Genomic DNA, 24,044 nt, shown 5'->3' with positions numbered 1-24,044 from the left:
CTCAGACGTTCACACAACTACATGTAAAATCAGGAATTAGGACTAGGCCCGCTTCTTCTACTGAAGAAAATGGAGGAAACGAGCCATTGCTAGTATTTTTTTTGAAAAGCAGAGATAGAAGATCAAATGTCACACTATAATGTTAGGAATCCACCTCCAAAAAAGGAGAGTGTCCCTGTGTGATCTGGCACAAGCATCTTTCGTTTCTAGGAAGAAAGATAGGTCCAAGGTTATGTTCACACCGGCTTCAGGTCAGCTCAGTGAATGAAATTTTCTGTCACACTGCACGAGAATTTACCCGTGATGAGTTAGGAAAAGTGTTTCCACGTTATTCCACTTGGATCCCGGCCAGAGCCGAGAGTTCAGTGTACCAGACAAAAGTCTCGATGAAGACCAAATCATACAACAGGCACATTTAGACGGTTCAGCTATTTTATTTACCTGAAGGAAGGAGGCATACTTTTCCAGAGTTATTTTGTTAAGCACTAAAATATTTTCTTTGCCAAAATGAGCATTTTCATGTACCTCTGCCACATACACACAAAAGTGAAAACAAAATCTCTACTTCATTAAAACGCAGCGGCAGGTAGTGAAGTCTAGTTCGATTTCATAGCTGCCATCGCATCACATTATGCATTTAAAGACAATCAATAGCAGTGTTTCATTTTTCTCTATACCATCTCAATATCAGGACAAAAAAGGGGTTAAGAGCTAAAACACAGACAATGGATGTTAACGAACTGCAAATATCCACCCATATTCAGGCTGAATCTAAGTCTGGATGACTGCGGCTGTCTGTGGGCTTGGAGATTTCTGCCCTGTGACAGAGCTTCTTAAAGGTGCAACTCGCCCACAGACGAGCCTTTTCTTTTATTCCCCTGGAACTCCCCTGGTCAGTTCTGAACTGATTAACAGGAGGGTTTAACGAACTCCAGAGAAAGCTTAGCTACATCTTGATGGCTTTAAGCCTCTTCTCCCTGTCTTTTCAGCCTTACACAGAGTTCAGTGGGGCACTGAACCTTCCTGTTCTTAAATTACAGTATAGCTTTTTAAAATAGAACACTTGCATGACACGCTACCTAAGCTACAGGGTGGGAGTGTCGTTCAGTGCAAATTGAAGGCTTGCAGACTCGATATTTTGCCTAGCTGCACACTACCAATTTCCCTCTAAAGCTGCTTGACCCAAAAAGGGAAACCAAATTATTTTAAGTATTTCGCAACAAATCAGCCGAAATGGGAGGAATTAGGGGTTGCCAGCCAGATCCGGCGAGAGACGAGTGTTGAACAGTAGAGGCCGGTGTTTTTCTGCTGCTTCAGCGAGTGCGGTGAGAAGCAGCCTTGATCCGAATGTCAAACAGAAAGGCCTACCAGCGGGCATCAACACTGGAAGAATAACGGAGCCCACTAGCTGTGTGGCCCTATGGAAAAGACATTCCTCGAGAGGAACAATTCTAGAATTAACACTGACACAAGGAAGAGGTGTCCACATAAAGCACACATCTCATTTCAATCTTTGTCGCCTGGCTGTCCCTGGTGCCTTTCTGCGTCCCGGGAGGCCACGTGAAAGAGAAAGTGCTCAGGGAACCGGACTGACAGCGCAGCTCAGAGTCCCTCATTCCCAAGTAGCGCTCTGCGGCAACGCGTTAAAGAGAGGACGGAGGAAAGGAAAATGAGCCGCGGGCCGCGCAGATACCTGCGACCGGGCGTCGATGGTAAAACGCCGTTTCTCTAAGCAAAGCGAGTTTACGGAGGGGCGCCACCCTGACAAGTGGCCCTTTCTTCCCCGCTAAGCTGGAGGGCTGCGCTTTCCTGCAGCACATCAAAGGAGAGTGCCTGACTGCGCCGTCAGCTCGCAGACCCCCAGGGGCTGCTCTCCACAGGTGAACAGGCGCCGGCCCCCCGAGGGTAATCTGCAAGGTGCGGGAACAGAGAGGGAGAGAGCAGGACCCGCGCGGAACGGGAGAGATGGAACGCGCCAGCGCTGCGCATGGCGGGTGCCAAAACGGGACTTCCCCGGCCCGGGCTGTACCGCAGCCCAGGCGCGTGCGTGGGGGGATATCGCTGGTGCCCCGCTGCGAACACGCAGCTTCCTCTGAAAGGTCAAGGCGCGCAGTTGCGATGATCTGAGCGGTGGGGCAGGAGCGACGGCCCCCTGGAGGGCCCTCCTACTTATCCAACCCCTCCCAGGGGAGGCAGGGCCGGCTCTCGGCGGGAGACACAGCTGCTATCGGAAGAAGCCGTGTAATGATGTAGCACAACTGCAGCCTAACACCTCTCATCAACATGCAGCAAATCTGGCTTTTAAACGTCAATGCCAAAGGGGAATAAACCGCGCGAGTTGGGTCTGCGACAGGCGTTCCCGAGTTGCGACGCTATTATCTGTCTTTAGGAAAAGATCCCGTCGATTTCAGTTTTGGTGTCAGTAAGATCAGGAGAAATCCTATCAGATTCAATTCCACCCCAAACGCTTCCCACATCTGGAAGGTATCCAAAAATCCAGAGGCCCCCAGGGTAGCGCCAGGATTAAAGCAGCTGATTTCAAATCAATCTCCCAGCGACTCAAGGCTTTCACACTGTAGATGAGCACTGACACATCAATGCAATTTTAATTTAGAAAAGCCTTTCATGAGCCAGGTTCATAGACAGAGGCGCGCGGAACACAAGTGTCTTGACTGTTCTCCCGTCTTGAAATCTCAAGAGCGCCGAACGTGGCTACAGTCTAATTAAACGAAATTAGTGTTTGAGTCAGGATCCAGAACTTCAATTCCCAGCGTACACCTTCGCTGTCACGCTCCGGTTTAAAAATATAGCTTCAATTACTGCTCGAGCCAACGTTTCTAATGATTTTATCATTCCTCGAATAAAGGGGGAAAACACTCTACTGGGCGCAATGCTTCCTGTAGCAAAACCTCGTCTAACCTGCACGCAGAACGAAGCTGTTCTGGTTTCAAAGCGTCCTGAGCAACGGAGCGGTCACGCTCGGAGACTCCCCCGGGTCCCCTGCGGCCGAAGGAAGCGGACCGGGTGGAAACGCCCGCCGCGCGTCACGTGCGCGCCGTCCGCCCGCGCCGATCTCACGCGCAGCTCGTCCTCGCGTCCCCGGGGGTCGTCGGGGGTCTCGAGGGCGGGGGCCGTGACCGTCCACAGCGCAGCCTCCGCCCTTCGGGGACTGCAGCGGGGGGGTCAGCCGCTCCCAGAGCCGGGCGCGCGCGCGCTTCACACCTCCGCCCTCCGTCCGCCCGCGAACGGGACGAGCCGCGGTGTCTGGGGTGTTTTCCGCTCCTATAACGTGTAGGAGGCTCCCTCCCAACTACTGCATTCATTCAGCAAGTAAAACCCCATGCTTCTGAGTAGAAAAAAAAAAACTGCAGATAATCCAATTAAGCAACCTATTAGTTCAATTAAGGCTTCAACGAGGTAATTAATTGGAAGAAAACCAGCAGGTGTGTAGGCGTCCATGATCAGGATTGGGAATCCCTGAATCACGGACTCTCCATGAAGCTATATAACTGCTGTCTGTATGTGTGAATTACATTTTAAACTACTCTTCATGCTTTTGTTTTCCTTTTTTGCCAACTGACTCTCCTTTTCACAGAACACAAATGCAATTCGATCACGGCCTAATTCTGCTCCGTGTACAAACTCGCTTGTACATATAGCACAGAACCACCCATCTTAGGATTGCCGAAAACGGCCTCACAATACGAAGCTGCTGTCTGTGATAATATAAGATCATCTAATTATATGTGTGCAGAAATATGTCTGTTCACATATTTCCCATCCCTCTCCCGGGAAATGACCTGAACTTAGAGCAAAGTCATCACCATGCACTAAATACTGAGCGAGACTTCTGACCCACGCGAATCAACGTCATGTGCTCAGAAAAAGGTGCCCCAAAAACATCTCCAGGTTTTGCGCCATCATAAATCACGGAAAATGAAGGCAAGTAAAAAAAAAACACAAGAGAACTGAATCCTTTCAAATTTCAATTTCTCTTTCCTCCACCACAAACATCACCTTCGAGAAGGCTGTGCCACTAGGAGGAACACAAACCAGAGCGCGGGAGAGGCACAAACTCAAGAAACGAGTCTGAAGACGAGCCGCCACTTCAAAACCGAACCTAGCGCATGGAAAGCCAACCAAACAACAGAGGAATATTCTGCTCCTCCTGTCGACTAAGGAGCGAGCCTCAGTGAGCCTCAAATCAAGACTCGCACTTCCTCCCTAAAAATTCAGATTCGCTGACCAACAGGATGCTGAACCAGGCAGGAATTTCCAGGGTCTCCTTCATGGGCGAAGCTCAGCACGCTTCGAAAACTTCATCCCAAAACTTTAACAACAGAGTTTAATGCCGTCAAGACAAGGTAGCTGGCCTGCGCGATAACCGTAATGGTAACCGACGGCAGAAGAGAATGAGGTCACACACGGCCCAAGGCAAAATTCACAACCTTTCGACTCAGCCAGGTAGAGGACCGACAGTGACAGAGCCGGTTCCTTCCTCAGACGGAAGGTTCTCCTAAAAAGCTGGCCAGACGAACGCAGCGCAGAGCGTTTCCACGGGCGGGGTGGGAATCTGCCAGCACGCGTGAATGGGAGGGAAACGAGGGGCTGCCGTGCGGTGCGTCGAGGACTTACAGGCAGGCTGGAGGGCCGGTCCTGCTGTATGAGGTTCATGTCCTCGTGGCTGGGCTTCCCCGGAGTCATGGAGGGCTGGCTTCTGTTCCCATAGCTTTCCTGAGGAACCTCCTGCGGGGGAAGAAAAAAAAAAGCCGAGTCAGGACGGCACGCGTTTCCGAGACGTCTTCAAACAAAGAGCCGCCTGCCGCCGCCCGGCTGGACTGCTGGGAGCGCGCCACACGGAGCCAAGCTGTTAGTTCAACACCTCCCTGTTCAGGCCCAGCAGCGGTAATGAAGTTCACAGGGCTCGTGCGTTCAGGGGCTCCATTTTTACCGTGCGGCCGGCGCACGGCGGCACGATCTGGAAACCGGAGGCTGAAGCGGAGACCCGGAAAAGAAGACGCCAGCCAGCGTCACACCAGACACGGGTGTAAACAAATAGGTGGGGGTCGTGCTAAAGTCTTCGATGCCGGAATCTGCAGGGGAACCCTGACCTCACAGTCCAAGACCTTTGCATCCCTGGCTGCAGACAAAAGTGGAACTTTTTTCCAAAGACGAGAGGGCACATTAGCAAGAGCAAGCATCGTCACCTAGCACAGGATCCTTTAGGTGTCTCAAACTATAACCGCGAAGAGTGTAAGGCTCTTTATAATGGCCTGTGTGGGATTTCTCTGCCTAGGGTGTCCGTGAACGATGTCTTAGGCGTCACGGCATCATCACTGATGCGACATTCAGCGCACACGCGGCTAAAAATGGCACAGCTCCTCGGCTCCTCATCAGAAGCAACTCAGCTTCTGCTTTCGCCCTTATTGATCTTCACAGCCATCAATTTCAGTGTGGAAATTTGCAGGCCGAAAAACAGCCGGAAGAACGACACTTTCAATTCCCAGTGAATTAAAAAATCAGGAATTTGCCTATCTGAAACTAGGGCGTATTAACATGCGGCTGCTCCAGAAAAAAAAACACTCAATGAAACAGACGCTTTTATCAAAACATTTAGTCAACTATCCCCACAGATAAGCTCATTTTGTTCAATTTTGCTCTGTAACCCAAACCCTTCTTGCCGTGTCAATTCCTTCTACAAAAGGACACATTCCTAAATCCCACTGGAACCGATTAATCACGTCAGCTTCGATATGAAAACTCATCTTGATTTAAGTGTTATTAATTAGCCCAAGCACTAGAGCGAACAAGAAAAAACTGGCAAGTAGCTAGCAATGCAGAAACGCAGCCCTACCTAAAGTCTTTGATTTCTAGCACACACGATTCACGCAGGATCAGAAATAGATTACTATAAAACTTTTTAGAGGTATTATTTTTCCTCAGAAGGTAGGTCGCAGCAAGCAGCTCAGCAAGAGAGTAATGGCATCCTATAATTTAGCATTAATTGGTTGCTTCGAGGCACGATGTTTAACGTGACCATAATGACTATGTTTAGTAATCACAGTTTCTAGAAACAGGGATGAGAAATAACCCACATCTTGAAGATCCTGAAGCGAGGACAGTACAGAACTCTGAGCACTGCGATATTCCTTCCTGCACTACCCTACCAAGACATGAAACAGCTGTTGTCCAGGATGGTGACAAAAGGTGACATTTCAAAACTCACCTGGACAGATGGACAAGCAAACATTGTTAAAGAACCCGTTGGGTTTAACCCCCTCAACACAGCTGATTCAACTGCAGATACTTTAGCACAAATAGTTCAAATATATGCTAATTGTTAATTCGATATTTTAATTAGGGAACACGATCAAACACGAAACCACAGTAAAAATATCAAGAATGTACCACAACAAGACGGCAGTAGTTAGCATTGCTGCCTCGCAGCTCTAGGGCCCTGGGTTCAATTCCGAATCTGGGGTGCTGTCTAGGTGGAGTTCGCATGTTCTCCCAGCATTCAGGTGGGTTTCCTCCCATAGTCCAAAGACCTGCTGGTGGTTTTAATTGGCTTCTGGGAAAATCGGCCCTGGTGCTAGTGTGTGTGTCTGTGTGTGCCCTGCGATGGACTGGTGTCCCGGCCAGGGTGTATCCTGCCTTGCGCCCGTTGCTTGCTGGGATAGGCTCCGGCTCCCCAGTGACCCTCTGTTGGATAAACCGGTTTGAAAATGGATGGATGCACCACAGCAATATAGCAAAGAGCATCTAAAACATTTTTGTTAAATTTGCGATTCAACAAAGAGGTGTACAACTGTATAACGCTATTGGCTGGCTTAGGACATAAAAATGTTGAGTCAGACATAGTTCAGTGAGTTTTAGATTGAAAAATTTAAAGTTTGACGTTTGATGGGTTTTAGGTTACCATTAACAAAGTAGATGAAAAACACTGAAACAGGAGTCAGTGACAAACCAATGTGGGAACGCAGTTGTAATTTGTGTGTGTTTTTCTATGGGGGATTTTGTGGTTTAATGCAGATCCCTTTTGCACCAAGTATATCCAGTGCTATCCACACCTGCAAAAGGAAGAACCTGATACTACACCAGGTACAGATTTTGCTGAAGCAGGGGGGATAGGGAGGGTCAGCTGAAATTTGCAGCAAAGGATAAGGCTAAATCCACAGAGCTTCGGACTCTGTTCGAAAGCCGAAGGTTTTAAACCCATCGGGCCCTCAGTGAAAGTACTAATCGGGTCGATGGCACTGCCCGACAACATCGCTGAATGCTGCTGCAGACGAGGAGTGTTCCAGCCTACAGCTGACGAGCTGAAGTTGTGTTACAGCTGCGACCAACTGCGGCCTCCGCAATTCGAACAGCCTGCTGCCCGCTATTTCTTTAAGAGCTGTGTGCCCTTTTGATCCAAGCAGAGCGCCACTTCTGTTTCTTGATTCTATACTGCTTAAAGAAATCCCCGGATTTCAGAGCGTGACATTCCCCAGCTCTGCAAAGCACATGCAGGAAGACTACTTAAGCAGTTAATGTTCGGGGACCCTGTTGAAAGACAGGCTTCCCCGAACCCTGCAAAAAGTGCAAACTGCTGCCCGATGATTCTTGTTCAACCCAGAGGATGCGGAAGCACCAGTCTGTGTATGGCCACACGTTTACGCCTCAGAGACAAAGCTAGTCATGCCGCGTGTTGTCCTTTAACAAATTAGAGGTGAGGAGTCCTTTTATTCTAATCAGTTTACAGGAACAAAACGCAGTATTACATCACTCACAAATGTACTGTTTTTATGAGGACTGTCCTGTGAAAAAATGTAACATTTCTCCTCAGTCTAAGTGGACCTCACCTTCTGAACAATACCATAAGGTATCTTTATTCACCAACACCGCATCTCTCAGCACTGACCAGGCCCAGGACATCTTTGGCCTCCATGATTATGCTACAAGGTTGGTACCGTCGGCTCATATTTTAGACGCAAGGCATTTTAAAGACCCCTATTTATTTTCTTGCTTTTGAAATCTTCAAAGAGGAGGCAAACACCCGTCTAAAACTTGAAGTGCATTTGTCTGTGAGTGAGACGGATTCTGTAATGTTAGACCACACAATCCCCAAGCAAACAGGGCAAAAGCAGGGCACTGGTCCTCTCAATGCTATGATGACTATGGAAGAAGGGAGTTTTATTTCCCCACCAGAAGTCACAGTTTTGGAATAATAGGGGGAAAATGGGGGAAACCATTCTATATGCCTTGTCCTTCCTTGTTAAAAAATGTAACGGTCTTCTACATCTAATTACTCCTAATCTAATAATGCTCGCACATAGGAAATAGCCCGGGCAGGACAAACCTGACTGCAAACAAAACTGTACCAGAGCGAATGGTGGTTAAACTCCCCCTCACATCTAATGATAATGATAATGTTGCTTTATTAGCCCTATACAATTTCTTGCATTAGTAATTCATCTTTTCCCATACCCCAGCTTGCTCTCCATGAGACACACAGACAGGGAGAGAAGCTGCGGGTCAGAGCGCAGGGTGAGCCATTGTACAGCACCCCTAGAGCAGTTGGGGTTAAGCCTTGCTCAGGGGCCCAACGGAGTAGGATTCCTCTGCCGGCTGCGGGATTTGAACCGGCAACCTTCCAGTCACAGGCACAGATCCTTAGCCACAGAGTCCGCTCCCACCGACGCGCAGTTCAATTGTTTTGTCCTCAGTAGTGCGCCGGTCCTGCACAGAATCACCTTGTGAACCCCTGAATCACATCGCAGGGTAACTGTACAAATCATTTTCTGCATTAGCAGTTACCTGACTCACAGATCGCAGGGTCTTGGCTCAGGCACAGCAGGCCGGTGTCAGATTAGGACCTTAGGTTAAAGACAGGCAGTGTAATGAGGTAGCCAGCAGAGGGAAACATTGTTTCCTCAGCGTGACACATGCAGGCAAGCCAACAGCGTTTACCTAAAGACAACCCAGATACTGAAACGCCACTGCTGAGAACAGCTACTGGAATCAACAGTAAACCCTATTCGTAGTCCTTTCCTTGGGGAAAATGCATATAACTGCAAGGCACAACTACAAAAAAAACACAGGCCAATGCAATTTATCCTGCTGATTTTATCAAATATATGCAGCAAAAAAAAAAAGAACCTTTCACGGAATGGAAACCAGTGGTGAATTCATTCGCAGGATTCGCACAATTTCAATCCCTCAACTCTACCACCGTAATTCACTTGCAACGGTGAATCTAAAATTGTTACTCACTGTGTTTTGTTAAGCACCTAATGCGAGATTTTCACCCACCCCTCCGTTTTTGTACGATTTTATGCGACGGGCTTAGACCGGGATGAGTGGTGATTTATGTTTTCAGAATCCCTTAAGAGATGTTACAGCACCAGAACAGCCTTCACTATATTCAGTGTGGCTGCAGACTCAGGACAGTAGGAGGGGTGGAGAAGTACTGTAATGCTGTAATGTACATTGAAAGAGCAGAAAGAGGTGGCCTAGAAACATCTCACACATTGAGAGATTGAAACAAGAATCTGTGCCCGGATTTGAAATGATGACCAACTGGTGGAGAGGGACAACGTCCTAGCATAGGAGTCTGGGGGTATTTTAACTGTATTCTGATGATTTGTGGGAAACCATAGTCCCATCGATCACTTTCAGATACTTTGTGTACAGTATGATCCTTGAGTCTAAATTTGTGAAAGCCCAACGTCGCATCCTGGCGATGTTTCACTTTTAGCCACAGTTTTATGCAAATAAACAAACCAAAACGACAAAAACTGTCACTTCACGTTGGGCATCCTCAAAATAATGCTTTCATTTTCTTTCATACTGTGCCTTTTATCCTAAACTGGAATCACCACAAACCAAACATTTGCAGCACCATGCAGCAATTGCACCATAGTGTCATATACTGCAAAGAAAATGTCCTTAACGCTCTGGTATTTCTTCCTCTAGAAGGAACTGATATCATAATATAGGCCTACTGTACAACAACTAGTTGGAACAAACTCATTTTGACAAGAAATGTTAAGGCCTTTCAGTCTATCAAACCAATCTGTAGTGAGAGACTAACCCCAGAATCTCATCCTGCCACATCTAAAAAGACACCAGGGCATCGGCTTCAAGAACAGGGCTGGGTAGCTTGTTCCACACCCCCAAAGTTTTACTTGCGAGAGGAAGAGGACCTCGCACTGCAGAGCACACCAACAAACAGAAGCACAAAAATAGCAAACGATGTTCAAGATGATAGTATTACACATCCTGCTTTATTTCACAAAGCTAATGCAGCTTAGCTGTGGTATGAATCATCATGTGGTACCTGCAAGTGTACATTTCTGTCTGACTTCCTGTTAACTTGTGTATAGCGCCACTAGTCTCTGGAGATGTGCAGAACCTCACAGGTGACAATCTTCCTTGAATGAACAGCCCTCGGAGTAAAACATCATCACTTCACAAGAGACGGCCTTTGGAAAAGTCAGTTTTTCCTTGATTTAAGCCCTTCGGGACATCCTGAAGAGAATGTGATTTCGAACAAACGCAGAATAGGAAGGATACTTTTAACAACGATTACCGAGGCGCCCAAAAGTGAACAAATTCTGTCTCAAAAAGAGGGACCTTTTGCTTTGGGAAGAGCCTGAAACAAAAACTTGGCACGCCTCAGGTATAATTTTAAAAAGGGAGTATGCTAATAAGCTTGCACAATGTCATATGGCAGGGTATCCCACAAGAAATTGGAATTCACATTTTTAAAAAAAATAAATCGTACACAGTGCCCAAACTAAAAGCATTTTTCCTCAGGCTTTCTGAGGTCATAACCTCATTTCTGAAATACCAGACTCGGGTTCACAAACACCCACACACGTGAACATCACTTATGCAGTCAAAACAGGAGAAGACCATACTGTTAATGCCAAACTCAAATATTTACTTCAACACGTGTATTTACTCTGGGCAAAGCAGCGCTAAATGGGTCAGCCTCGTGTCACTGTTTACATTAAGGTTCTGTCATCATGCTGAAGTTTTGCTTTCGTTACGAGGAACGCTTTCCGCTCTGTAATCGGCCTTTCCCCCACTGAGAGGAAAGGACAAGCAATCCCGCCCCCACCTACGAAACCAGACCCTGTGTCCTGGACATCGGAGCTTGCGGAAAGAACTGTGCCACCACGGTCACGTTTCTCCTGAACCTACACAAGCATTATTATTGCAGCCTGTCACCTGCCACGCGACCAGGTTCGGCTCAAAAGAAAAGAAACCCCCAAACAGCAGTCTTCAAATGCAAACAAAACTGGATTTATTGCCATCAAAATAGGGATAACAAAAAAAAACCCTTCACAGGAGTCCTCTCCACACACCTTCCCTCCAAGACACCCCCTCCATACTGAGCTCTCCCAGTCCCTTCTATAGCCCCTCTTCTTCTAAGGACCATCCTCTTAAAGGAACTCGCTCACGTTCTTTAACAGACCTTTAACAGAGAATACTATATTTGATCAAAATAAAGTATTTAACCATCCATAAAAACGTATACATTCTAACAGAGTCATGCAACAGTTATATATCCACTTAAACAGAACAAATAACCTTACATCTGTTATTTGTAGATGGCTCACCAGTCACCTTTCCCTTTAAGATCACTTGTGGGATACTACAAACAGGAGAGGTGGCTGGTGGCCATCTTGATCAACACAATACAATACTCCACCGGGGGGAAACACTGCAGTGATTTTAGGGAGAAAAATAAAACAAGGTAAGTATCATTCACATTTCATTCGTATCACATACACACTCTCAAACATACCAGAAGGGTAGAGGGAAATATTTCATATTCATCAAAAAGAAAGAAAAAAAAAGCACTCAGTCACACGGCCGGTACTGAATTTAGACAACCACCAATGAAGGCCCTTCAGCAAGTCTCAGCCGAAGACATGGGGAAAACTGCAGGTCATGGCATTAATAAACTGAATTCAGTAAAGCCTGCAAATACTTGACGGGACCTTTCGAAACTTATACGCATCATCCTTCGAGAAAACGACAATCACAACCGGGTTTCTAATTCCGTTTTGCTGAAAAGAGCAGTTGGTGATATACTTCCACCCAAGTCATTGAGCCTGGTCATATTCTGCAAATGCATGCAGCCACAACACACCTAAAAACTCCAGTCGGTCTTGATCATGTAGCACTGAGACTTCCAACACACACCAGATCCCAGACTTATTATTCCAAAGTATATGAGCACGTGGGGTGAACATCACATAGACAGAAGCAGTTCTAAAAAAAGTTAGGGAAAAATATTTTTTTCGGTATTTTGCTCCTTCTCCTGAAAAAGATTCAAATCTGTTTGACATGATTATTATTATTATTATTATTATTATTATTATTATTATTATTATTCAAAGGTTATGTAAACATTAAGGCAGTTATGCTGTTGTTTTAAATGGCTTGCTGTCCTGAAGCAAATTACTGTTCATTAAGAGGAGTCTGTTGTTGTAGTGGTCCTGTTGTCTTGACGTTGATAAACACGTCATGGTTGGATTGTCTCTGCCTTCATGGCCAGGGCTCTCTTAAAAAAAGAGATTCATTCTCGGTAAACAAAGTTAAAATTACATAAAATGATGCATTAAAGCTCATCCACCCAAACTCATCACAGTATTTAAGAGACAGGGGCGTAATTAAGTGTGGGAGAGACGTAGTTTTTAAACATTTTATGCATTTAACATTCTCTACACCTTATTGACATACCACTGCGCCTGGGTACTTCCAGTCTACCTGAATTACAGATTACTTTTTATTAATACCTTCAGAATCGATAACTGATTTTCACCTTAAATGGGTGATGTTATTGCATATGCTGTCACCTGAGACACGTGCCATCAGATATGCTGGAATCCAGACCTTTAAAATAAAGAGTCTTCCAAATTAATTCCCAGGGCTTCTACACAAACATCTGCACACTCAAAAAAACTATATGCAACTGCAGCTTTGATGAAAAGCTTTTTGTTTCAGATGATTAGGCTAGTTCATTTCATAAATTCAGATAAGCTTCTGGGAGCTGTTTATTGCCTGGTGACTGAGGAAGGAGTCTACACGACAGGGTAGTTTTATGACATTAGCAAAACCCGTTTTTTCATTTGAAAAAACATTTGAAGTGTACAAGACAAGTGACTTATTTGCATTTGACCTTTTTTAGTCAGTAAAATTGTAGCAGGAGCTTGTGGTGTCACAATAATTTCTGAGAACCATCATAAACAGATTTATTTTAATGCTGGTGGTCAATTGTTCTCTTTCCTATTTTAAAATGTTAGAGAACCTGCAGACAAGACACACAGCTTCAATGCTGAAGGTAATGGAAACGGTGAAAAACCCTATAAGAACTGTGATCCACTGCACTCTCAAGCTGGTCAAAGTATAAGTGAATATCTACACATAACATTGCCCCCACACGTGCTGAGTGTAATGTGATGGTTAGAAAAGTCTTTATCGCCTCTGAAAACACAGCAAATAGATCTTCATACTGCTCCCACGGCAACAGGCCTCCATAACAGAACAGGCCAGTTTCTCCTCCTAAAAGCACTCATGGCTTTCAAATGAATTAGTCATTCCAACACCTTTAGATGCAGATCTCCACCAAATCTTCTGCTAATTTCATTAATATTCATTAAAAATTAAGCTTAATTGCATATCTTTAAAAGCCCCTATAGCTTACTGCGTCTCAGAAGCCCTGAGGACAGTGATTTCAGATTTAACTGGGCAGCTCGCTGGAGCTTTTCATCGGCATAGCAGGAGGTGGATGTTCTTTAGAAAGAAGGCAATACAAAAATAAAATACTGAATTTCAACTGCTGATAACTATGGTAATATGCAATCTATTGTTTATTTTGTAGCATTTTAATTGCATATATATATTTTTATTTATTTATTCTATATTAAAATTAACTCCTGTGCTTGGAGCTACTTTAAAGAGGTCACAAGACACAACTTCAAAAGCACACTTAAAGAAGATTTTAATCTATACGTCAAATTTTATGTGGTATAAGATGAATACATTCCCACACAGAAAGGGTACCCACTCATTTTTACCAACAAAATTCCAAAACCTTTCCATAACTTCTAACCAAATTTCCATGGCTATATGTCTGCACTTTCATGAATACGTTGGCCTTACAACTGCTACAACAATTTGTGGGATTTAGAGCAGTGATAGTTAATTCATTCCTCGGGCCCCTGTCCTGCACATCTTTCCTCTGACCCAGCTCTTGCACACCTGATTCAACTGAGGGTTTGGTGATGTGATGATTGGTTCTTTCAGGTGTGCAAGAGCTTGGTAGGAGGAAAAATACATACTGTAGGCCAATTGAATACCACTAAGCATAAACGTGGACTACAAATTACAGAATGTAAGTGGAAGTGTTTAGCATTAGTAACATTCCTCATCTGTAAGCCCACACAGGCTAGGGAAATACAGGGCTTTTATCATTCCTGAAATGCTTCACTGCGTAAACACAAACTCTTTTCTGTCTGAATAACTTCCGGGTACCTCAACGTCTTGACAAGCTGAACGCAGTTCGTGCAATAATAATCTTGAAGGGTGTCACTGGTGAATCAGATCAGTCTCGATTGATTTTTTCTCGTCCACCCTGCGCATCTTCTCCACAAGGTCCCCAGCAGTTGCATGCCCCCTAAACTCCGAGCGTCCGTACCTAGTTTTCACTTCCCCACCATCCCAAATCCCCACATGTAAATCCATTTACACGAGCTGCAGTGCGTGGTTAAGAATCTCATCAAAATGCAAAAATGTGACACTTCTCCGACAAGCAGCGGTTTAAAATAGGGAGCAATTCTGAAAGCGGTCACATAGGCGGATATTTTGAGCGGCGATTTCGCTGGCACGGAACTTTGTCTCGAACCGCTGCCCTACGCTGGGGCACGATTTGTACGAATAAGGTGAATCGATTACTTTCAGCGCCCACAGAACTTCAGCAGAGAGTACATCGCTGCTCGACCCTGACATCTGTGTTTGCTGGGCCGTCTCGCTGCGTGAGGTGACCGTGCTAGCTGCCGACGAGCTGAAAGGGGTAACGACCGCAATCGTTCCTCTTGCAGCCTCATCGTGGTCGATGTGTTTCTCACCCTTCGCGTGACTTGCCAGCGCAGCTCCACCCATAATCGTCACGTCAAAAGTTTTCCCGCATAATTTACATCTCGCGCGTCCTGCTCCTTCATCTTTTTGCAGCCATAGCTTGTATTTTCCGCCTGCTAACCAGAGGTCACTGAAAACACATTTTCCCGGCATTTTGATATGGGCGCTAGGCCAGCCGGCTTCCGGCTCACTATAAAATTCCCGTGAGAGGGTCTGACGCGACACAGTAATGTATAATATACTATAACACACTATAATGTGCAGCCTCTTTTAAAAATAATAATAATAATAATAATTGCTTACACTTATATAGCGCTTTTCTGGATACCCCACTCAAAGCGCTTTACAGGTAATGGGGACTCCCCTCCACCACCACTGTGCAGCAGCCATAGTGCACCAGAACGCTCACCACACATCAGCGATCAGTGGGGAGGAGAGCAGAGTGATGAAGCCAATTCATAGAGGGGGATTATTAGGAGGCCATGATTGATAAAGGCCGATGGGAAATTTGGCCAGGACGCCGGGGTAACACCCCTACTCTTTTCGAGAAACACCCTGGGATTTTTAATGACCACAGAGTCAGGACCCCGGTTTTACGTCTCATCTGAAGGACGGCGCCTGTTTGCAGTATAGTGTCCCCGTCACTATACTGGGGCATTAGGACCCACATGAGCCGCAGGGTGAGCGCCCCCTGCTGGCCCCACTAACACCTCTTCCAGCAGCAGCCTTAGTTTTTCCCAGGAGGTCTCCCATCCAGGTACTGACCAGGCTCACACCTGCTGAGCTTCAGTGGGTTGCCAGTTGTGAGTTGCAGGGTGATATGGCTTCTGGCCATATCAAAATGTTTGCTTATGTACGAACAAAATTAAAATGAATGATAGAGCATGATAATTCCAGGTCCATTAAAAACAAATCCATGACTTTTCCAAAACTTGACAGGATATTTGACGTGTGTGAAAGAACCAAAGACATGATGGCAACACTAGAACTGGGAAACAGGGATGGCCTACTGCCAAATAAATACTGAACAGGATCCCAAGAAGAAGAAAAGCCAAGCAGAAGGCCTCCTTTCAAGCCAACAAGAAGAATGAAGTGTGTTTTGCAAGTCAGCAAAAGACCTTGGTAGAAGAATCTTGGGAACATCTTCACCCAGCTTCCACAGAACAGATACCTCCTCGATATCAAACCGAGAGACAATTTTTCAGTTAAAAACAACTGCTAATTGACCTCTCAGAAGGCACAGTGATTCTCCGTCAATAAACAGGTAGTTCTGCATGCCAGACAAGTTTTGTGTCAAGTTTCTCACCGTACCGAAGCGGGGAAAAGCAAAGGAGGGACAGATTCGCCAGTCAGATGAGGACACTGGTAAAAAAAAAAGCTTAGCTTGAGCTTATATGCTGAGAAACCAACCTTCAGTGTAGATATTACAAGCACTAGAAATCTACTAGAAAGGCCAGCTTCCTTCTTGGCCTGTGGTTAGATTGTCCTGGAAAAACTGACTCACTGTCAGCTTTCATATAATAAAACCTGTCATGTACAGTATTTAGGTTTTTTGCTTTATAACAAAAATACATATTGAACTTCGATACAAAAGCACGTAGAGTCGTTTCAAATGTTCTATCTGTCGCACAGAGAACGGCGACGATGAGAGGAACATCGTTCATGTGACTGTTTCCTCAGACCCCTGACGTTTATTACTGAACTCGGTTCAAAAAAAGTTTGGTTTATGAAAATGAAAGCCTAAAATTAAAAATGAAAGCGAAGCCGGGATAGCCGTGCATAAATCAATCTTTTCTCATCTTGTCATTAGAAAAATAAACAGGGACAAACGGCAGCTTGTCTCATGCTTGCCTGACACATTTTGTTTAATGGGGAGCTGCTACAACTAAAAGTGCTGACTGCAGCAAATCAGAAGAGAATACTCCCTTTCGGCAGATGAATGATCTTTGATCCAGTAAGACAGAGAAAGATATTTAGAGGGTTACAATACACTTTGCCATTAGAAAGGTTATGGCAATTAAAATCAGCTCCAGCAAATTAAGAGTTGAAACCTTTCGTACGAATTGCTCCCCCTTATCGCCTCTCGTCTCACTCTCCAGAATTTGCCCCTATTTATAATGGCCTCCCTCCCCATTCTGATACTTTTATGATCCAGTTAATTAATGGAGGTCTTAGCTAATATTCAAATGCTGACCAATTAATGACATTGAACTTTGAATGGCCCTGCTGCGTCTCCCACAGCACAGTCTTCCACCAGTGAGCTTGCTGCTATCTCCCCCACGATTTAACACGGGCACAGGGAGGTTAATATTTCCACACCGCTGCAGAGAGAGACTCCGGTCTAATTAACCTTCGACTACTTAAATACTGGAAGACCGGATTTAGGAGAAATGGCGCTTTGCAGATATTGGCATTAGGAACATAATATCAGAACGAAATAAAGCCTGGAAAGAATTTGAATCTGGCTGTGCTGTGGGACTCTTATGAAATGTAAATATCGTGTTTGACTGTGAAGAGACAAAATGTAAATGCTTATGAACGGGAGGGAGGGGGCTATGTGCATTTAACTAACATGAAGAAAATAAGAGAATCTCACAATGACGTTTTTATGAATGAAACGCTCCTCAACGGGACTCTGCCTTTCAGAATGAACAGATCCAACCAAATCTCTTCACAAAATACAAAGCAGCGAATTAGACTGCCATGCAAGAGTATTCAGACCTTTCCTATGGTATCGCATTTTGTCAATATAATACATATCCTATTCACCTTAAAGTCTAGGCTAAAGATTTCTGAGGGCAAGATAAATTACAGTAAAGCTCGACAAAAACTAAGAAAAACCTGAAATATAATGATTTCATAAGTATCCGGACCAGTGAACTCAATATTTAATGGAATCGCATTTGGCAGCAGTTACAGCTGCAAGTCTTTTGGACAAGTCTTCGCCAACGTGGCCACCAGCTTTGGCATATTCTTGACGATTGTTCTCAAGCTCTCTCAAGTTGTTTAGGGATCACACATTGACAGCAGTTTACGAGCCTTTCCACAGATTCTGAACAGGATTCAAGTCAGGACTTTGATTGGGCCACTCAAGGATATTCACTTTGTTATTCAAAAGCCACTCCAGTGCAGCTCTGGACTTGAGCTTCGGAGCACTGTCCTGCTGACAGTGAATTTTTGTGGCATATTTAGGTCTGAAGCAGTACTTTACTCCATTTATGTTCCTATCACTCTTGACGAAATGCCCAGTTCCTGCTGATGAAGCTGGACTATAAGATAATGTTGCCACCACCATGACTGATTCTTTGTCAAAAAGATAAAATTTTGCCTTGTCTGACCACAAAACCCTTTTCCAAGTGTTTGAAGTATCGCGTCAGTGCTTTGTTGACAATCATGTGCAGGATTTGGGGTTTTTCTTTCTTCTGTAACCTACAAGCCCCTTTGTGGAGTGACTAGGATGCTGTTGACCCCTGAATTGTTCTCCCAGCTCAGTGACTGAACTCTGCAATGTTCGAAGTCACCACTGGCCTCACTGTGGTATCCCTATCCAGCTCAGTTCGGACAGATTTTGACGGGTGTGGGTGATTGTCACTTCTTAATGATCAACTTGTTCAAAGAAATATGCGGTGTCCTTCAGAATTTTTGATACCATTCTCTTGGTCTATGCTTCTGTCTGAGGAGAGATGTTGAGTTGAAATTCCTGAGTTGTTTTGAAAGCTTCTTCATTTTTATGGTTTGAATCTTGGCTTGAAAATCGTTCCTGACTGAGGGACCTTATGGAGAGGTGTATCGATACTGAAATCATCTGAATCACTATTATTGCACGCATTCTAATTGTGTGGCTCCTTAAGGTAATTTTGCGCACCCAAATTAATTTAGGTTTGCCACAGCCAAGGGTTTGAATACTTACACAATCAGGACTTATTCATTTTCCTTTCATATAAATTTGTGTATTCATTCTCTTGTTTTTTACTTTAAATGTGTGGAGTAGGTTGTGTGTATAACATATTAATTGCTACTTCAAAGTGTCATGACTGCACACTTTAAAAGAAACAAAACTGTGAAAAACTGTGCAAGGGTCTTCATTCTTCTGCCAAGTAGTATAATTATAAGGTGAACATTTTTAAATCATAATATATAATGTTATAACATCTACTGAAGTTATATTTTAGCTGACAGAGCTACTATTACCATTAAATACACAAAAGTGTTTAGAAACATGGAGGTTTGCTCTTGTCCTGATAGTATAAAACATACTATTAACTTAATAAAAATGTCTAACCACCTGCTTACACCACCCTTATTTTTATAGGAACTGTACTAAAGCCTTGCTGTAGTGTCTCTTTATTACTACTACAATAAGATGCTTTGCTGTTGTACATTGTTTGCTGTTATGGGCTGCTGAACTAATGGCAAAACCCTGCTACCGTTCAGCTAGGCTGTGAATTCTCCAGGACTGTAAACATCTGACAAGCATCGATCAGAGGACAAGAAACGGAAGCAATTTCAGGCCATAGAGGAAATGGCCACAATGATTACAGGAAAAGAGTGACTCACAGGCCAGAAGGCCATCGTTAAAACTGTGCTTGAGTGGTACTTCTGGAAGAATAAAAAAAAACGGTCTTAAAGCACAGACATGTGGTAAGAGGTGGTTTTAAAACACACACTTAAAACATGGTTTTGTAATACACACTTTTTCTTAAACACTTCATGAAGGAACCCGTGAAACAAACCCAGACAGTTCACCCCATTACTCGGGTAGCCCACTTTAATACAACACACGGCTTCGGTATTGACTCTATATCTCTTACAGGAAAGGAAAGCAATTTATTTACAGGAAGAACTGAAACGTTGCATGTATCGAAAGCTTACAAGAACCTCCTGCCATAATATATCGCAATACTGCACTAGTCTGAAAGGACACTCCAACACTTCTTGGAGCCAAGCCGCATTCAGCTCTAACCGAAGCTGCTCTCTTAACTAATTATTGAAATGTCCTTTTATGGGGGCAACAATATTAATATGAACTGAAGTATGAGGATTTTGCCAGAGACTAAAGGCTATGTGCCAGTATATACGAGCGAAAGGGAAGCAAAAGAAAACTGCACACTAACAGAGTGATTTCAAGGGTAAGACTCAATTACACTATACATTGAAAGCTACAGGGAAAAGACTGGTTCTTGAAGCACGTTTTTTAAACATGTCAAAACCCGAGTCTGTAATGGATTGGGGGCGACGGGTCCTTCAGACATGGTGCTGCACAGGAGAAACCTCATCAGCCCTTGAGCTGACCCTTGTCCCTGGATGAGTTAGGAAGACAGCATCAGAAGATCCATGGGTAAGATTCCACTCATGGAGGCAGCAAGGCAGGGACATTTACAGAGGACGGGAGTATGAACAGAGAACAAAGAGTGAAACATGACCCCAGGGTCACAAGTGTAAACTATGTGGAGGTGTGTTTAAAATCTAGAACTGGAGGCGCTTCTTTACGCAGAGAGTTGTAGGAATCTGGAATAAGCTATGCAGCCAGGTTGATGAAAATGAAACCCTGGCTTCTCTTCAATTCCCTTTGTGAAGCGGATGTTGGCAGCTATAAGCATAATCTCAGTCTTGTTCGGGTTTAGTACAAATAAACTACTGTTGCATCAAAATCTGTCTTAACGAGGCTTAGGAAAATACCTGCAGCAGCAGGATCTGATCTGGTCTGCAATGTGCAATCAGTCCAGCAGGGCAGCAGAGAAAGTCTGTGTAGTGAAAGACCCAGCAAAGTACCCTGAGGAACACCCTGAGCAAAGGAAACAACATCTGATTTAAAACTGGAGGAAAGCTTTCAGAACAAGATAATGGGTAATTTTTCACATGGTCAGGCAGGATGCCTTAATTGACAGAACCAAAAGCTGCACTTAAATCCAGAAAGAGAAGCATATTAAGTGACCTGGAGTCAGAAACCATCACCAAAGTGTTAGCTATCGCGACAAGGGCTGCTTCAGTGCTGTGTCTCTGTGGAGACCCTGACTGAAAGGGTCTGAAGAGTTCCTTACGTGAACAGCGAGTTTGTAATTGAGCCGCCACCCGCCTTTGCAGAACTGTAGTGAGAAGAGGCAAACTGGACAGAGAGACGGAGTTGTCAAGCTCTCGGTGGTCCTGGTTAGATTATTTTAATACAGGTGTGACAGCAGCAGATTTTGAGCCTCCAGGCATTAGACCAGACCTCAGGAACACCATGGGCAGAAAGGTAACAAACAAAGAAAACCAGGAACGAGCTTTGCTTGAGACCATTGGCATTAGGGCCCAAAAACTCAAGAAAGCATAATTGGCACGACTGCAGGAGTTGAGGTCTCAGCTTAACAGTCTGTATCTTGTCATAAAAAAAATGAACAAATGTGTTACACTGTTCATAAGAGGGAGGAGAGACAGACTCATTGGCTGGTTCAAGCACTTTATTGATGGAGAAAAGGACAACAATGGGAAAGGAATTCTTACACAGGGTCTCAGAATAAAGATACTGTACACTGTCAGCAAGATTATTCCACTTGTTTCATTAATAAAACAAAAAGGCACCATTTTGCTTTCAACTGAGCTCTCTGCTGACAAGAGAGTCATCAGGCATCACGTGCTCTCAAATGTCTGGGGGAGAGTACATAAGTAAATGCCCTAGAACCATGGTCATCCTCAGAGAAGATGGAGTTACGCCTTGCTTGCATCTGTCTCTTGGATTGAGTTGAGTAATCTGATTTCAGCTTACTTTCATATTTCTGAAGCCACGGTGTCCTGTGGGAGGATGGCAGCCCATCTGCTATCGCACGTGGCCCTCACTTGGAACTCAAAATATCGAAGTGGGTGACTGATGTACTAACTGAATTTCTACCAGATATTAACAGGAGCAGAAAGTGAATTACATTTTATGAACTCCAGTTCACCTCTTACCATTTTCCACTGCCCGGTAAGTTCTTTAACTCCTTCTCAAAGGACTGTCAACTCAAATCGAGCGATATGCTGAGAAAAACACACTAAGGAAACCAAAATGCGTTATTTTTTTTAACCAGGAACAAAAGAATTCAGTTCACAAGAAAAAGCCAGTTATAATGTAAAGGCAAGCTGGGGAAAGAAATGAAACCGATGTCTTTCTAGAAATCTGAGTGGGTCTCTGTTTAGAGACAGCCAACAGTTTATACTTTAAACATTTCAGTTGTCAGTTAATAAACGTTTGAAGCAGTCTGAAAATTTCATATTGAGGTAGACGTCCTCTACTTGTATGTTTCCTCTAGAAACTAAACTAAGATGGAAATATTTTCCAAGGTAAAAACTTTTTTAAAAAGGCTTTTGTGACCTTTTCAAAATCGTAGGCCTCTGCGCAGCATAATAAACAGGCCAAGCCTGTGGTGTTACCAAAGGTCGCTTGTTAACATTTTCCCTCCTAAAGACCTCTGCTGGTAATGCACCCCTCCTGTGTGCAAGTTTTACTTGCCCTCTTTCCTTTTTAGCCCATCAAGAAAGAGGCAGAAATCCTGCACCACTGCTACAGCAAAAGTATTAAGAAATGTATAACAAGATAGGCAGTGTAACTCCGAAGATGAAGATTCAATTCTGCACCTAACTCCAGATCCCAAAAGCTTGTGAAGTTTCTCTGCGGTTCCTAACCGTCCAAAAATCCAACAACTGACTCCCCTTTTTTTACTTGCAGGACTCGGGGCCACACTCCCCCAGGTGCAACTCTCAAGCGCCACTGAAAGAGAGCAAAGTTTATTCGACTCCATAAAGACAGGAGCAACAGAAGTCACTGAAAATGAACCCTTCCCATCCACTCGTACAGGCAGCAGTGGGGAGGAGCGGCGAGGGCTCTGGGATCATGACTGGCAGCTGAACTGTGAGCTCAAACCCCAGAGGAGGCACTGCGCTTGTATCTCGAACAAGGACATTCACGCGAGTGTCTTTGGCAAAACGGACTGCTGTACACATGACTACAGCCGTTTAGGAAAGGAGAATCTGCTGAATAAATTAATAAGAGTGAAAGGGAAGAAACGCCATGTTATGAGCACAGACCAGGAAACTTCCTTTTCCACCCAATGCCCAAGGGTCTTTCAGGAAAAAAAAAAGGTAGTTAAATATTTAAATGACAAAAATGTGAGTTAGGTCGAGTTACATCTGATTTTCCATTCTTAATCATAACAGAGAATCCCACTGGAAGTAAATCAAGACTCAGCCAGGGCTGTGCTGAAGTAATCCCTTTCACACTGAAGCGACTTGGATTCACCTCAGTGACCCCTCGGAGCTCGGGCCCGTCTCAGGTAAACTCTCACATTTTCAAAGCTAGTCGGGGGGGGGACAGAGGCCCCCCCGCCTCAGTGGCCTTACCGCCACTCGCACAAGGAGAGCGCCAACCCCTGGAGATGACACATCGGGGGCCGCGCGGTCGGAACAGTACGGCGATCAAACGGGGCTGCTGTCCAGAACAAAATCAGAAAACACAACACTTTCAAGCCGGTCAAGCCTGGCAGCATCAGCGTCTGCTGCAGCATCAGCGTCTGCTGCAGGAACAGAGAGCAGACAGAGGCCTGCGGAGGTTGGACGGGAATCTGGGGTCTTACCTGCTGGGCCGGGGCTCTGGGCTGCATGTAGGCAGGCTGTGTCAGAGCGGAGGGCGGCTGAGGCTGGCTGAAGTAGGGAGGCTGGCCCTGCTGGCAGTACCCGCTCATACCCTGCTGACTATACTGAGGAGGCATCTGCTGAAAGAGCCAACCAAAGCAGAGACACCAGTCAGGAGGGCGAATGAAGAGGCCCGGGCCGAGGCCCTGTCGCGCACGCAAGCGCAGACACAGACACACAACAACAACAACAACACACACACACACCGCATACCACCCACCCACACACACGCACACGCACGCGGAGAGGCATGGACACCTGCG

At 45.0% G+C, this 24,044-nt stretch overlaps 1 protein-coding gene across 5 annotated transcripts in view; it reads right to left on the bottom strand.

The window, feature by feature from the left end:
- arid1b (AT-rich interactive domain 1B) overlaps window positions 1-24,044 on the bottom strand; it is a 237,294-nt gene that overhangs the window by 159,004 nt on the left and 54,246 nt on the right. For 3 of the 5 annotated variants that reach the window (XM_069197114.1, XM_069197131.1, XM_069197127.1), the window contains exons 3-4: window positions 23,724-23,861; window positions 4,636-4,746 (exon numbers count right to left, since the gene is read on the bottom strand). In XM_069197114.1, the coding sequence (XP_069053215.1) occupies window positions 4,636-4,746; window positions 23,724-23,861 (249 nt within the window). The remainder of the gene's footprint in view (window positions 1-4,635; window positions 4,747-23,723; window positions 23,862-24,044) is intronic. The other 2 variants (XM_069197118.1, XM_069197121.1) reach the window with 2 other exon arrangements.

This window comes from Lepisosteus oculatus, chromosome 2, assembly GCF_040954835.1.
Source record: "Lepisosteus oculatus isolate fLepOcu1 chromosome 2, fLepOcu1.hap2, whole genome shotgun sequence".
Classification (NCBI taxonomy): Eukaryota; Metazoa; Chordata; class Actinopteri; order Semionotiformes; family Lepisosteidae; genus Lepisosteus; species Lepisosteus oculatus.
Note: the sequence above shows the minus strand (reverse complement) of the source record. Positions and strands in the feature narration are given on the sequence as shown.